Genomic DNA, 16,861 nt, shown 5'->3' on the forward strand with positions numbered 1-16,861 from the left:
GCAGGTTCTCAGGAAGAGCCTTAGGAGTTGCTGAATTCACTGCAGGGAGACACGTGAACATATTATTAGAAACCAGACTTAACTGGTTTTCTGATTACCATAACTGCCTGGGAGCCCGTCTCCTGACCTTCACCTTTACCCCGGTCTGTTCTCACCCAGCCGCATGTGACCTTCTCAGCCGCCAGACCACCTCCCTGCCCCAAGGCCTCCGCTGGCTCCCCTTTCGCTCGGGGTAGCTGGGTGCCCTGGACGCCTCCACGCCCTGCCTCTGCTGCCCCTCGCCTCCTTCTGGGCACATTGCACATGGCGCCTGCCTGGATGCCCTCAGTCAGAGCCCCAGGACGGCCCCTCTTCAGGGTTTCACTCGCATGGCAACCATCCCAACATGGCTCACTCTGCCCTTAGCCCTCCATTTCCCTCATCTGCTCTGTTCCCTCTATCACTCTCATCACCTTTCACTGGACTACTGAATTAAACTAGCTAATTATCTGGCTTTGCCAAGTCTTACTTGCGGCACACAGAATCTTAAGCTGTGGCACAAGAACTCTTAGCTGCAGCACGTGGGAATTAGTTCCTGACCAGAGATGGAACCCAGGTCCCCTGCACTGGGAGCTCGGAGTCTTAGCCACTGGACCACCAGGGGAGTCCCGAGACTCTCTATCTAATGTATGTGTAATTCATTTATTATGTTTATTACTTTCACTGTCTGCTTCCCCACTAGAATGTTACAAAGGTGACGATTTTTGTTTCTTTTGATCCCTGGTGTGTCCCAAGCACCGGGAATGGTGCCCAATTCAATAAATATTAAAGGAATTTTTAAAAAAGTTTCAGTTCATAGAAAGAAGAAAACAACAGGCTGTAGTGTTTATCTCTTGGTAAGCCAGCCCGGCATTCTTCTCCAGATCATGGGTCACTGTGGATCTCCCCGTAGCGGGGGTGAGTCTCATCAGCAAACATGGGACAGTCAGTAGCCAAGACACTCACATTCCAGCATGGAAGACATGGGGCTGTTCTGAGCTCCCCTCCCCTGCGCTCTGTTCGGGCTCAGAGTGAGCTACTGAGCCCACACCTAACGCCTGGGGCTGATTCACGCTACAAAGGCTATAAATACTGAGTTAATACCTGACCCTTCCATAAACTTCCCATGAGCTGGGCTCATGGTTTGCGGCCCTTCTTCAGCACTGCTTTCTAGTTTTTCTTTGTATTTTCAAGTAGGAACTGCTTTGGTCTAACATTTCCAGACCTTGCCTTCATCTCTGATTTCCATCTCTACAACTCCTACCGACGTGCCGTATCTCGTCTATCCAGTTTTCAAAGAAAGAGGAAAATGGGTTTCGGAGACCTAAGTTGCTGGGTCACAGCTCTATAGACCTGACGTAAGCCAAGATAAAGCCTCATTTGTGCAAAACGCGAGGATGGATGAAATTAACATTTAATATCACTTTAAAGCCTTCCGTGCCTGCTTCCAATCCCTGCAGAATTAGGGAGACTGAAGGCTTTTGCTGGTGAGCAGAGCTGCCTGGTTGGCCTCCCAACCTGTGAGGGGGCATGTGGGTTGAGGTGGGACAATGCCCGGTCGGGTTATCCATCTACAACCACCCAAGAAATTGACCAACCTTTCTTGGCCCCGGAGACCGTCTCCTCACTGGAGTGCACGTAATCTTCAAACAGCGTCTGCAAGACCGTGGCTCGTTCCCGGATTTCCTGGGGGCCAGCGGCGCGGGATTTCTGGGAAGGTGACGGAAGGATTAGAGGACAGACAGTCAGAGTCAGGAATAATGAAGCGGTTTATAATAGATTTAATAACAGTAAAATCACACAGTAACCACCAAGGGGCCACCAAGGGTAATCCTTTCAATATTACTAGGGAAGAAAAAGGAGTGATAAAGATGTTAAAGTCAAGCAAAGATGAGGATGGCTTTGTGAGGGAGCAGGTCGGGTCTCTTATTTATTTACTTGTTTACTTTTCTTCCTGGCCTCTTATCACGCGTGTTCAAAGTGAAAGTCTATGGGAGACACTTTGGAATTTTCGAAGTCCAATTCAGGCCTTTAAAACATGATGGGACAGAAGCGGTTTTCAGAGGAACCTTGTATGTCCCACTTAGGCTTTCAATCTGCCCCCTGCCTGGTATTCATCGGTGGAGCCCTGGACATTCCTATCCAAGAGCAACCCACAGCCACCTGCCCACAACATGGTCTGTCCCTGAATCACAGAGCACATGTCCTCACTCCTGAGAGGTCCAGACTCTCAGTGTTCCAGAAACATTCTTGCAGCCCAGAGCCCTGTGCCCAGGAACCCACGGAGGACTGGGCTGCTCCAGCCAACCATGCGAGGCCACCGCCATGGATCTCTGCAGCCAACCGTCCCTCTGTAAGAAGTCATATTTGTATGCACAAAAGACCCTACAGGTGGAAAATGTGAATAAAACCAAAATTTCATTTCTTTTCAGCCTTTAGCAACCCCAGAGAAAAGATTTCCTTTCTTTACATCCCCCCGAAAACACGTGGCTTATGTGTCATATCTTGACACGAACGCTGTCTCCTGAATATGAAACTGAGAATCAACAGAACCCAAACTTGGCTAATCCGCCTTCCCAGAGGTGTTGATCCTTTGGATGGTGCTAATGAAGCTCCAGCCCTCCTCACCCGCCACACCCGACGTGGGTCACCAGGAGAAAACCTGCATGAGGCCCAGTTCATGTTCCTTTTAACTCCCATAGAGGACAGGGGGCGTGCTCTGGGGTCTGCTGACCGCGCCTCTCGCAGGCACCCTGGCATCTTTCACAGTTAAAGCTGTTGGAGGAAGACTAAAGGGTGGGGCGGGGGGAGAAAAAGCCTCCTTCTTGGGGGCAGAGTTTGTCTCTGTATTAATAGAGACTTAACAACCTGAAAATGTTTTTAGTTTAGTCAAATCATTCCTGCTATCTGTTTGGTTGATGACAGTCTAGCTGATTTCACGGTACATGGTCCCCCTAAGGGTTTTATCCACTCAAATGTCAAGAGAAAAGTCACTCAGGAGCTGTGTTACGAAAGTGGACATTTGCTGTTGTCATTAACAAGGATTTCTTTACCCTCTTAACTGATGTGAAATGCAAACTTCTTTCTTGCTGTCCTCCTTTCGTTAAGCCACCTCAGCAACGAGACTGTCACCTTCCTTGCGCTTTTTTTTTAATATGAATGTGAAATTAGCAAGGATGCCCTTTCCCCTGGCGGACAGAATCCTCTGTTATTAAAAAGTAAAGCACTTTAATAATGAAAACTTTTTCCTCTTTTTCCTGTGTTTTAACTGTTTAAAATTAATGAGAAGGGCAGAATGGTTGTCAAAGCGATATTGAAAGCCGGGCAGCCAGGACCGAATAAGCACAAAAATCCCTCCAGAGTGTTAAATAAACAGAGCTCCAGCCCTCTCCAATCCCTCTGTTGGTTATTGTATACATTCTGTAACAGCTCTCAGAATAGATCTGAGAGCCAGGGAGGCAGAGAGGTTTCAGAATTCCAATAAAGGCCTCAAATTAAAGACAGCCTGGTGCGAATTCCAGGAGAAAATTAAAGAGACCTCAAGCTTAAGTGACAGGTGACTTGCTTCTGTGTCACAACTGTCAGGGGATTTAGTGATAATATGGCAATATATTACAAAGGGCTTTTCTTATTCCCCCCTTTAGGTTTCAAAATGAGGCATCTTTTCTTCCCAACCAAAAAAAAAAAAATTACATATACACATATATATAATGTGTGTATACCAGTAAAATACGTAGAAAAAAGGCGATAAAACTAGGTTCGCACATTTGAAATGATGAGGTCAGTTTTAGCAGAATATAAGAAAAAGTTAATGGCAGGAAACATCATACACTAAAGAGAAAGCAGGTCTTAGTCCCCCCCGCCCCTTGCCACTTCCAGAAATACTTTATTTTAAAATTGCCCCTCTTGAGAATGAACGAGGTATTTTTCCGTTGTCTTCTGGGGAGGACAGTCTAAATTTAAACTGAAGACAGAAGGGGCAGAGTCAGGCAGCACCGGCTCAGCCCCAGACAGGGAAGAAGCTCCCATAATGAGGGGGTGAGACCCCAGAGGGCACATCTCCGAGGACCGGCCCCCCCAACCCTCAAAGACACAGACTTAGTCCTGCTTAATGAAGCAGCTCGCAACTAGCAGACGGTGGGTGGTTTAGGAAAAAAACATTTCCAAAGGTCTAGACACACTCAGTGCTCTGTGTCTGTAGAGACTTTCTGGTCTTGGGAAGAACAGACAATCCACAAAAACTAGACGATGGCTAGTGATCTTATTTTAATCTTTCATGATGCCAAGGAGCTTTCTGTTAGGATGAGCTTATAGGTGTATCTCATTGGACAAAAAAAACTTTTAGGAAGAATATGTTTGGGTGTGTGTTTATAATGTGGAGATGGAAATTCATGCCTATCAAGAGTCAACAGATGAGTACAAGACAGCTGGGCGGGGTTATTTTTGTTGTAAAAAGTTTTAGGTGGGAGCAGTTGGGGTGGGAGACTTTTTTTTATCTGAAGCATGTGTTTTGACATTGCCAACTTCTAAGGTATTTTTAAACTAAATGGAAGGATTTTGTTTTAATCACTGTACTGCCAAGCTGAATTTTACCTCCACAGTCCCTAGAACCTTCTGAGCACTTCCCAGTCAAGTTGAAAGATCAAATTTATTCTCTTTGTAGGTGGGTGAACATTCGCACGCCCAGACGCAGCTATATATATTTTATATACCTAAATATGAAATATACATTTTACAGATGCTTCACTCGCTTGCTTTCTGTTCACGGAAGCCCTAAAATGTATGTGCCAGAGGGACATTTACAATGGCCTTCAACCAAGCTGGGTGAAGATGGGCTTCATGATGAGGCACCTGGCTCAGCATGAAGGCCCAGCCACCGCACCCACCTTTGTGTGCCAGGCACTGGCTGGTACGCCAGCAAGAACTGCCCACATCAAAGATGCCAATTAGGGCACTGCATCTTTCAGGCAAAACAGAATCAAAAGTTGTGTCCAGCATTCACTTTATTCTCTTTACCATTCATAGGATTCACGCACATAATACACTCTTGAAGGCAGTAACCTACATAATAATCAGTAATGCAGTCAACTGAGTTTTTGTTTTGCTTTGTCCTGTGAATGAAAGGTAAATTTGGGCAAACAGGTGGTGCTGATGGATGTGACATCTAGAACCTGGCATGACTAGTTGAGTTTTCTAAGTTAACCAGTTAGTTATTTTGGCGTGGTAGAAGCCTGGCCTTACTTAGCACTTTTTCTCTTTCAAAGATCACCAGACCGTAAAAATATCGAAACATCATGTCCATCAAGGCAGCAGTTCAGGGCGGAGGTGAGCTCACATGACCCACAGTGCTCCGTGTGTTGTTTTATTTAAACCTCACAGCGGCCTGGCAGGACAGGTACTAGAGACGTCCTCCTTCTCCAGGGGGGAAACCCAGGCTGGGGAGGATCTGCCCCAGGTTGCAGAATGACTGACTGTGAAGCCAGGACTCGGGTCCGAGCCTGTCGGACTCTGGGCCCCGCCTCCCACCCACCATCTCAGGAGGGCTCCTCAAGCCCCAGCTAGCCTTCCAGGCTGGTCTCGAGCCACAGAAAAGGCTTAGGGAGAGGAACTAGGGCCGCCAGCCACAGGGCGGATGTTTACAGAATGGCTTGTTTCCGAGAGAGCAGAGGAAGGTTCTCTTGCTCTGGGGAAGAGTCCTACAGGAGGCGCCCTGTGCCCGTCCACAGCCTCCCCAGAGATACTCGGAGACACAGGACCATCAGCACCCGGGACAGAACTGGGCTGTGCTTAGGGGATAAATACTGAAACCAGAGCCAGTCCTGGCAACAGTGTAAGTGAAGACAAGGTTATTGAAACCTTCACTATCTCCTTCACTATCTCCTTCACTAATTTTGCTGCTTGCTCTTCATTCCGGAGAACGGTCAAAGTGAAAGTCGCTCAGTCGTGTCTGACTCTTTATGACCCGATGGACTGTAGCCTGCCAGGTTTCTCTGTTCATGGAATTCTCCAGGTAAGAATACTGGAATGGGTAGCCATTCCCTTCTCCAGGGGGTCGTCCCCAAACAGGCACAGAACCCAGGTCTCCCACATTGCAGGCAGATTCTTTACCGTCAGAGCCACCAGGGAAGCCAAGTGCTAATTTTCCACTTAGTGTGAAACTGCAAAAAAAAGGCACTGGGCTTCGTGTCAATGAGTCTGAGCTTCAATTCCATATATGCTTGTGCTGCTAACTGATGTGATATAATAATAATAATAAATACACTTCAGTCCCTGTGTTGGAACTCTTGGGTTATTTTTCGCTCAATTCTTCAATCTCCTTCTGAGAAGAAAACTAAAATTATCTCAGTTGTACACAGGAAGAAACTGACCCTAAGGTCTAGTCCTGGCCCGAAGCCACACAGCTGGTGAGATGAGGATTCAGGCCCAAAGGCCGTGCTCCTGACCACTGGGCTATCCCATCCTCAGACAGCTCCCCGGGTGCCCCTGCTCAGCCCACAGAGCTGTCCTGGGGCTGTAATTACACAGCTGTGGAAACATCTGGAAAAACAGAAAATAAACCCTGCCCCCTAACTAGAATTTGCAGTAGTTTCTGAAGAACAGAGAAGTGTGCCAAGACCCATGAGTCTCTATAGTTTCCAGCCAGTTCCCACGACAACAGTCTATTATTATGGGATGGCCTGAAGGCCTGGGGGGACCAGACCCTCTGTAGTGAAATATCACTTAATATAACAGGTTGATCAACCAAGTCCTTAATAGCTTTTCTTGTTCATGGGGATTGTTGTTGTGGTACCATTTACTGCCCAAATTTCACCTCTATGAACACAGCTGCTTAGTTGCTCAGTCATGTCCAACTCTTTGTGACCCCATGGACAGTAGCCTACCAGGCTCCTCTGTCTATGGAATTCTCCAGGCAAGAATACTGGAATGGGTTGCCACTGCCTTCTCAGGGGCGCTTCCCAACCCAGGGATTGAATCTGCGTCTCCTGCATTCGCAGGTGGATTCTTTACCCAATGAACCACCAGGGAAGCCATGAAAACAGCTAACGTTACCCAATCTAGAAAGCATTTTAGTTTCATTTACTTGCCTAATTAATACTGAATGGAGGCTTGCTGGTATCCCGTGAAGGACAGGTGGTCTGCTTTCACACCAGAAGGACCCACAATTATCAGTGCACCCTCAAGGATATTCCTTCAGCTCTCTAAGCCTCAGTTTTCTCATCTATGAAGTGGGAGAGTAACACCCGCCTTGTGGGCTGCTGAGAGGCTAAGACGGGACCAAGTGTGGGAAGAGCTCATCAGCACAGAGCCAGGCCCAGAACACACGCTGGGCAACAGACATCTGCTCCTCTCCTCTCCTTAGTGCACTTCTGCAGGTTCTCTCTGGAACAGGACAACTTAAATCGGGGTCAGGCAAACAGACTCCTTGCCTCGGAGAGAATAATGATCCAAATAAATACATGTACTAACGCACAAAAGAGACTCTTAAACTTCACCTATTTGGCTCTGATTTTCCAGTCTATCCACAGGCATCGGGGCAGAGATGCAAAAATAACCAAATATTAAAATTTCATGGACAAAATTATACAGAGCAACACTACACACACACAGATACACACACACAAGTCTAGGTGGTAGACCTAGTAACATGGTAGAGGGGAGTGGAAGTGCTTCCAAGCAGGGGGAGGCCTCAGAAAGAAGCAGGAAAGGCTGTCCGGGGAGGCCTGTGCTGCTCAGGATCTCCATATGGAAGTGCTCAGATGATAAAAATTCTTCTTGCTAATGACCTCAACTTTACTCTTCCTCTGCGTATAGCACACGTTAGAAAATGGATGAACTAAGTGTGTCTGAAAGGAGGTTCTGAGACATTTGCTTTTCCACGCGGTCCTGGGTGGATGGGGCAGGCCAGGTGTCCGTGTGGGTAAGCTGGAGGGGGACCACCAGGGCTGAGCATGGAGCGCTGCTGCCTCCAGAACCTTTCTGGCCGGGGACGAGCCCTCCTTTTGGGGAGACTGCTGCTGCCTGGCAGACACCCAGGGCGGATGGGGGCCCATTAACTGGATGGGCCAGCAAATGCATCCAGAAGCAAAGAGAGAGAAACGCCAGCAAGATGTGGCCTCGTCTAATGTTCATGGTCCCGAAAACACACACTTTACTCGCCAGTGGTAGGGAGTGCCCAGTACTCAGAGTCGCTGCCTCCCCACACCAGGAGATGAGTGACGTCTGTGAGCAGCAAGCACAGTCAACAATGAAACTCACCTGGCCTCCCCCTCGTCTCCCTTTAAAACATTCATCCTTTGTCAGAACAGACAAAATGTCTTCCATCTTCACCTCAGAAACGCTGTAAAAAGAAGGACATATAGAGGTAAGCTTTTTATTCTTCCAGAAACATTATTCTATCAACTGTGATGCATAATATTGGCCTCTCTTCTGGCTAACCAGATATAAAGGAGAAGTGACACTTGGTCACAGGAAAGGGAATGTTTTCCTAACCTTTCAGGAATTCGGAAGGAAGGGGAGTCTATGACATTAGAGGGACAGAAGGGTGACATTACCACCAATTCTCATCCTCCCGGATACATGTACATAGGCTACGTTTAGAATCTCTTTTATGGGGATCACATCATTATTTCTTAATAAATCTGGAAAACTACAGAGGCCTGCTTATTGACATATTACCTGGACTTGAGCAGAAGGCAACAAGCCAAAAAAACATTTCCGACAGTCCCTTTCGATAAAGGAGGTGGCTGAAGACCCTTAGTCGGGTAAACAAATGCCTGAAAGTGAACAGGTGGCCAACGTCTCCCGCTGACAGCGCCAGAACTCTGTCCTAATCTACCCCGAGGGACCTTCCTGACTGTCATCCCTGAATTACTCAAGGGTGAGAACCAAATGACCTCTGGCAAATGTATAGAGTTATGGGCTAACAGCTGAAACCAGAACTCAGGCTTCACTGTGAATGGGAGCCACGAGGAGCCAGGATGAGATGCTGCAAGCAGCCTCTTGGGGGAGTCTGGACAGCACACTGTCCCCCTTGGCTCTGGAAGGCCCCAGCCTTTGTCCTGAAGAAGGGCATAGAGCAGAGTCCTGAGGCAGAGACAAGGAGAACAGATTTCCCAGGGAAGAAGGGAGAGGGAAGGAAGAGTTCTAGGGCAGGAAAACAGATTCTAAAAAGATAAATGACTTTCGGGGCTTCCCTGGTGGTCCAGTGGTTAAGAATCCGCCTCCCTCCGATGCAGGGGGCGTGGGTTCGATCCCTGGTCAAGGAACTAAGATCCGACATGCCACGGGGCAATTCAGCCCTGGGGCCACAACTAAAGAAGACCCTGTGAGGCGCAGAGAAAAGCCTGCGTGCCACAATGACTCAGCGCAGCCAAAAAAGGAAAAATGCTTTTCTTGTATGTTTTGTTTTTTTTCAAAATTTAACAGCAAATTAGAATGTGAATGGCAACCTCTTCTGAGAGAGAAGACAACCCCCACTCCCTCCAAAAGGTGACTCTGACAAAGCTATGAATGAATACGTCACGTCTCTGACTGGGATGTACCTGCGCTGTGTCACCGCTTCCCCCAAACGCCCTCAGTCCCCAGCCCGCACCACTCCTTCTCGGCTGCCAGATTCAGGAAATCTTTTCACGGCAGTTAAGACTCAACCCGAGAAGGCGAGGTACATGCAGAGAGGGTAGGAGCTGGGGAAACTGTTCATAGTTTCCTGGAAAATCTATTTTTTCACGTGGGAGAAAAATGTTATGGCTACTGAATTTGCCTCTTATTCATGCCTGGAAAGCTGGAGCAAAGTAAAAACCGGAGCCCAGTCCTGTCTTTCCCTTTGTCCAGCTGCCTTGCCTCTATTAAAAAAAAAAAAGAAGAGGAAGAAAACAAAAGGAAAAGCAATGTAAAAACTTGGGGTCAGATCCTGAAGTGAGGAGAAAGAAGGCAGGTACAGCGTTGTTCACCACCAGGGATACAGAGAACCACAATGCCAGAGGAAGGGGCAGTTTCCTCAGGCACACGGGAGTACTGTCGTGTAGCCGGGCGCCGCTCGTGGGCTGCGGTGGAGCACTGTTTACCCGAGGTGAGGAGTCCGGGCTGGCCCGGAGAGGTTCACAGTGTGAAAGAGCCTCCTCCTTGTCTAAGACGCCACTACTTCTGAGGAACAGAGCAAATCGATTCTGCCTATGTATGGTTCTATCAACAGCCCTGAGTCACCCCCACCTCGCTTTGGAGAGAGAGCGTGGGATAAATTCAAGGAACTGTCTTTCTTAAGCCTGATCTAAGAGACACGCATTTCGAGGAAGCTTTCCCATTTTAATAAACCTACGGTGACTTTCATTAGAAAAACGTTCAAAGGAGAAGTGGGGAAAAGTGAAGAAGTTGGCAAATACCAAGAAGTCACAAGGGTGCAAAGACGAACTTTTGAGTATCCACTCAGAGGCGGCATGGCCCGGGTCTCTCGCTCCCTCTGCTAAAGTATGTCGTCCGGGCCAGTTCCGTGGCGCTGGGGGCGTGGAGGTGGGTGGCAATTTGCTGTGATGGCCCTTGCTGCCGCCTGCCTTCCTGAATTTTCCCTGTAATTCATCAGCCACCCCAGCATCCCACCGCCTGGCTCTCAGGTCCTCAGGCACCAAATAGGCACATACTCCTTCCTCTTCCTTTTTTTTTTGATATTTAGATGTGTACCTTTTGGATTTCAAAAATCTTCAAGTCTGCCTTTTCCCACAGCACACTTTGGAATGACTTATTAGATTTAATTTTATTGTATGAAGTCAAAGAAACAGTCTGCATACACTTCCTCCGCAGACAGCCCTGCCTTGCACAGAAACCGGCACGTGTAACAACGCTCGGCAGTACCACAGCAGCAGACCCGATCACACTCAGGGTGACTAGAGCTCACCCACAAAATAGCCAGGGGTAGCAGAAGTAGTAGTCTTTTCTCACAAGGGAAAAGACGCGCGCCTTTCTGAAATAAACAAAAACCACTCTTTGACCTGACAGTAAGAGATGAGAGAACCGAGAGGAAAGCTCAAACTTTTATTCGGACTCTCCTGACGTGACCCCCTGGACCCATCGGGGCAGGCCCCGGCCTCCCCAATCCTGAGGCGTGGGGAGCGTGTTTTCTGAGGAAGCTGCACCCCATGAACCATCACACCGGCAACCTTGACAGTGCTGAGAGTGCTGCAGTTGGCTGAGACGCGGGGCGGGGAGTGGGGTGCTCCCCGTGGGGACAGCCACGCACAGTTCTCCCATCCAAGAGGGCGGCCAGGGCACGTCAGTGCAGATGGCGAGGTGACGGCGTTCCCAGTCCTGCACTTCAAGAGGAAAAGCCTTGCTACGTAAAACACAGGCTGGGCGAGGAAGCCACCCAGGAACACGACCCTCCAGTGAGCTACACTGTGCACCGCATCACCGCATGACGTCACAGCGGCCGGCCACTCTCGTGCCCAGCGTGCACTGGGCTGCCAACCTGTGCTCCAAACATGCTCTTGGCATCACTGTGCTTTGAGCAGAGGAAATGCATGAACCTAAGTAGATGAGTGTGAGTTTTTCACACATGCGTTTTGAAGCCCATTTTGAGGGCCTATTACTCCAGGTGCTGGAGATTTTACAGAAAACGTGACAAAACCACCTCGTCTCTAGGGCCCAGGTCAACACTTCCTGCTTTCATCAGGATCGCCTGGCCAGCTTGAGCTGCTGCCCTCCATCTTTGTCCTTGCTCAGGAAGATCGGGGTTGGATGGAAGCCCCCGGCCCAGGTTCCAAGCTGCCGAGCCCCATGGGGTCCCCAACCCAGGCGGAGGGAGGGGGACTGGGGCTTCACGCTGGGGGATGTGAGACACTGCCACCTGACTGGGTGCCCTTGCCCCCAAATGTGGGGTGTACAATAATTCACCCGCTCGGAACGGTTTCCTCTCTTGGCACACTTTCCAGGAGGAGGGAAAGTGATGAGTCCAAAGCATCATTTTTCTCACAGATAAATCACCTCTAAAGTCCAAAACGTTAATGAACTGCAGGAGACAAAACTCAGTGACTATAAGAGACCTCGGGGAGCTGGCTGGGAGGGTGGTGCACACTCACTTCACAGCAAGAGCGATGGAGTGCAGACCTCTCCCTGAAAGAGAGACGGAGTGCAACCGCTCATTCCCTGACTCGGAGCGGCAATGCGGGGAGAGCTGTCATGTGCTGGCGGCATGAAGGGTTTTAGTCTTTGCCACTGGCTATCCTGGGACTCATTGAGGGATCACAAGGGTTAATGGCTCTTCGTCAGCTTACAAGGCCCAGCCACTGTAAGAAGCGACAGAAAGTTAATTAGGAGAGATCAGCGGAAACCCCGTTCAGGTTTCTGACTCACTTGATTTTGTGAGAAGCCAACGAGTTGACATATTCTGCCTCCGAAGGAGCCAAGACGAGCAGGCTGCTCCCATGGCAGCCAATCCGGGCCGTTCTCCCAATCCGGTGGATGTATTCGGCAGGTGAAGACGGAGCGTTGTACTAAAAGAGGGGCACGAAAATGAAGGCATTCACAGATCAAGGGATTGCCATTAATTGGAAGTGCAATACCCCTCACCTGCCTCCAGGTATCCCAAGAATTAAATCCTGGTGCTATGGTTACCCCACCACCATCACAAGGAGAAGTCACTCAACCCTGAAACTCCCGGCTTCATTGGAAATAACAAGGCTCCAACATGCCAACAGGAACAGTGGCCAAGTTTCAGATAAACGAGACATCTTCCCGTCCCAATATCTCCTTTTTAATTTCACTTCTCCACAGGTCTCCTCGCTTTCCTATTTGCATCTTTTCACGGAGGTGACTGGGCAAGGTGAGAATGCAGGCAGGATGGCCGCACGACCTTGGCCTACTTCCTCGAGAGACAGAGCAGTGGGGCTGCGGGCACAGAAGATGGCGCACACGGTATAGAGGGATCGGGTCCCAGCGCCTCGCTGCAGGCCCCCCAGTCCCTGTGAAGTGGGGCTGCAGGCGGATTCAGAGGTAGGTTCCCTTCCAAAGGGACACACTCTGCTCCTGTGGACAGCGTTCCTGGCCCGGGAGACAGGCAAATGCTCGAATTCAGCAGAACGGGCATGCTCCCTGGCAGTAACTGGTCATCATTAACGCTAACTGACCCTGCACTCATTCTGCCCTTTTGTCCTTTGCTGCTACCCGGCTCAAACACCATGGGCTGAGATGACCACGGTGGCAGGCCAGGCATATTAAACTAATCCATACCCACAATTACAGGGGGGCACTCAATGACCAATTCTATGTGGCTCGTCTCGCACACATTAAAATCATCCTTCCTATTTCACATCTGCCCTGTGGCCGGCAGGAGAGAAGACACAATGCCTCTGGTCGCAAAGTCATTGTGTGCGGTGAGCAGAGCAGATCTCTAGCCAGTGACAATCCTGCAATTCCACTAAAATGTGAATCAACTATGACTCACGTAAACAGGGCATGTGCCCCCTGGCCCTCTCACAGAAGGGCTTAAAAATACCACTCTGCAGACTAATGAAAAGAAAAAACAAAACTGAAACCACCAGGCTCTAGGGCTAATGCCCGTACCCTCTGGCAAGGCGGCGAAGGCCGGAGGTTTGCGTAAGATGCTGTCAGGGCCTTAATTGCCCCCGCAGGTCAGTGTGCACCACAGCTCTCAGGACAGCTGAGCCAACTGTCTTCCCGACACAACGAGGCCTCCCAGGGGCCCAGTGGTTTCCGTTATTTTCAGAGTGCTGAAACTCGGGGTGTGACACGCGTTTGTCTGGGGGCTGGGGAGCCCGCCCCTCCTTCCCGCAGCTGTGCAGCCTGGAGGCTGAGCTGTGGTGGTCGGGGGGCTGGGGTAAGGAGAGACAGCAGGAGAATGGTGCAGATCAGGCTGGTGGCTGCCTGGGGACCAGGCAACACCCAAGAGGATCTTAATAATTACTCTACTTAGAGCCAAAGCATCTACTCATGATCGTACGTTCCGGCCTCAAGCCTGCGCGATAACAACGAGAGAGGTTACCTGGACAATCCATGTGACTTGAGGGAGATCCAAGCCCCGAGCTGCAATATCCTTCAAAACAGAAAAGAACAAAACATGGCTTAGGATGGAGTTTCTCAACCTTTTTGGGGTCCTGGGCCCATTTGATGATCCAGTGCAAACACTGAGGGCTCATCCCTGGGAATGTGCACAGGCGTGCATACAACTTCAGGAACCCACTGGTGTCCACCTGTGGGTAAAATTCTGCTTTAGGGATGAGTTCTACTGAACCTGTGGTGAGGCAGCCACAACCCACTTCACTGCAAAGTATCACCTGCACGCAGACCGGAGAACTGGAACGAGTCACGGGCTGCTGTGTCGTGTTAAGAATTCAGAGAACTGCTGGCATGTTTTACATTTTATCTGAAACACCCCTTTATGGTGAACACGGTCATGGGTTATTGCCCATGCCTGGTCTTATCAGCAATGCTGAGCGATAATGTGCTTTGAGGCAGGATTCTGGAAGGTCACCCCGAGGTACGTCCTCATGGGGGTGAGCCCCAGAGTCACTGACCAAGGACGCTGCTCATGGGCCTTGGAGAGCAGGAAGGACCAAACGATGCTCCCTCTTCTGATAGGTGGTTACAATCAGAACACCGGCCAGAGATTTAAACAGACAGACACAAAGTATAAAAGCAATGGAGACTGCTTTTTTCCTTTGAGCTGGCCACTGTCTCAAGAGCAAAGACTCTGCTCTCTGGTATGTCTGGCCACTCTGGCAGGGAGACTGGAAAATGGGAATCTTTCCATCTTTGGCAGTAAACACACAGCCAGCATCCACCTCCAAGGGCAAGCCACACCAAGAGCAGCCCCAGGCAGCAGGCTCTGAGCACTCCCCGTACATGAGAACACTGTACCTGCGTCATCTAGACTCATCGTCAAAATAACGCCTCAAAACAGAGGGGAACCAAGATTCAGAGAGGTTAAGTAACTTGTCCAGGGACACAAAGCTAACAAGCAGAGGGTAGCCCGCCCACCCAAGTCTGCTCTTTTCCAAGACCAAATTACCCTGCACGGTTCCGCCATCAAAGAAGATGCTGTGTCCCGTATACACGGTGGGAATGCAAAATGGCGAGGAATCTGGGGATATCCAGAAAAATTACACATGCACTTGCCCTCTGACCCAGAGCGATCTCCCCTCTAGAAATCCATCCCAAAGGTACACTGGTGAAAATGTAAATGACCGATGCACAAGGCTATTCATTTCAGCACTGCTTATGACTGCTGGTCTGGTGAACACCCCAGTGTCCAGCAGGAGACAGGCTGAATAAAACATGGCAATGACCACCACACAGAACAGAGCTACAAAAAGATGGAGGCGCCACCACACTGATATGGAGAATGTCGGGGCTACATTTTGAGTGCAAACAGTATGCTTTTGCATAAGGAGTGGAGAAAATACAAATATACTGGGCTCATATTTCAAAAGGAAATACTGGAGGGAAAAACCCCAAAGCTTATCAAAATAGTGAGCTACAGGGAAAAGAAGAGAACGGGGGGGAGGGGACCAGGATGGGTCCTGTACGCTGTTAAGGCCCTTATAATTTTAACCCTGAGACCATGTTTCAATGCAATTAAAAAGGAAGACAAGCTGCTGTCATGCAACAGGAAGGACAGAGCGTCACCCATGACATATTCTTGCCAAAACACAAACAAAATCCTAAGACTGGAATCTAAACGAATGTCCACACCTACTGCGGGGAGGGAAGAACAAGGTAAACAGCACCTTAAGGACACAACTAGGCAAATGCGGGATGCGGGGTATTTATTCTGAAGAACAACAGTCTTTCTTCAGCTAAAAAATCCAGGGAACAAAAAGGAGGGTAATAAAAATAGAAGACTTCCCTGGTGGTCTGGTGGTTAAGAATCTGCCTTACAATGCAGGGGATGCGGGTTCAATCCCTGGTCCAGGAACTAAGATCCCACATCCCATGGGGCAACTAGCCTGCAGGCCACAACTAGAGAGTCCATGTCCTGCAAAGATTCTACGCGCTGCAACTATGAGGGGGCTGAAGCACCCAAAGAAATACATAGAAGACGTTAGGCAGATGGATAAATGGACAGACGGACAGACACTCCAAGAACACCTGGAAGGAGGTTCACCAAACTGTCAGCTGTGGTTATCCCCGGGTCCAGAGGCTTGGGGGCATTATAGGCTACCGCTCCAGTATACTTGGCCTTCCCTGTGGCTCAGCTGGTAAAGAATCCACCTGCAGTGCAGAAGACCTAGGTTTGATCCCTGAGTTGAGAAGACCCCCTGGAGAAGGGAACAGCTGCCCACCCCAGTGTTCTGGCCTGGAGAGTTCCATGGGCTGCATAGTGCATGGGGCTGCCAAGAGTCGGACACGACTGAGTGGCTTTCACTTCCACTCTTTGCAGTTTCCTGTGTTGTCTGCTTCGTTTTTCTTTTGACAATGAATGTATATATTATTAACCCCATTTTTATTATAGAAAAATTTAAACCTACAAAAAACCCACAAGAATAGTACCACGAACACTTGTCAACCCTTCCCCCCGATTCACCAACTGCTAAACTGTCACATCTGTTTTTTCCTCTCTGTACAGTCACATTTTTCAGAACCCCCTGAAAGGAAGTTGCAAACATGATGACATCTCGCCCCTCAAACCTCAGCACAGATCACCTCAGTAAGAGGACATTCTCCTACCAGTCGCAACACTGTGGGCACACCCAAGAAACTTAGAATAACTTTATTTTCCAATAATCAGCCCATCTTCAAGTTTCACAATCTGTACCTAAGATGATTTTTATAATAGGTCAGTGAAAAAGTAATTGTGATTTTAAGTCATTGTAACTAGGCTCAAACACATCTTTAT

General features: G+C 49.1%; 1 protein-coding gene across 2 annotated transcripts in view; it reads right to left on the reverse strand.

Moving 5' to 3' along the window:
- The window catches only part of DDX31 (DEAD-box helicase 31), a 73,484-nt gene that overhangs the window by 24,160 nt on the left and 32,463 nt on the right, over positions 1 to 16,861 (reverse strand). For both annotated transcript variants that reach the window (XM_019971056.2, XM_070799507.1), the window contains exons 15-18: positions 14,009 to 14,059; positions 12,361 to 12,500; positions 8,275 to 8,356; positions 1,617 to 1,728 (exon numbers count right to left, since the gene is read on the reverse strand). In XM_019971056.2, the coding sequence (XP_019826615.2) occupies positions 1,617 to 1,728; positions 8,275 to 8,356; positions 12,361 to 12,500; positions 14,009 to 14,059 (385 nt within the window). The remainder of the gene's footprint in view (positions 1 to 1,616; positions 1,729 to 8,274; positions 8,357 to 12,360; positions 12,501 to 14,008; positions 14,060 to 16,861) is intronic.

This window comes from Bos indicus, chromosome 11, assembly GCF_029378745.1.
Source record: "Bos indicus isolate NIAB-ARS_2022 breed Sahiwal x Tharparkar chromosome 11, NIAB-ARS_B.indTharparkar_mat_pri_1.0, whole genome shotgun sequence".
NCBI classification, from domain to species: Eukaryota; Metazoa; Chordata; class Mammalia; order Artiodactyla; family Bovidae; genus Bos; species Bos indicus.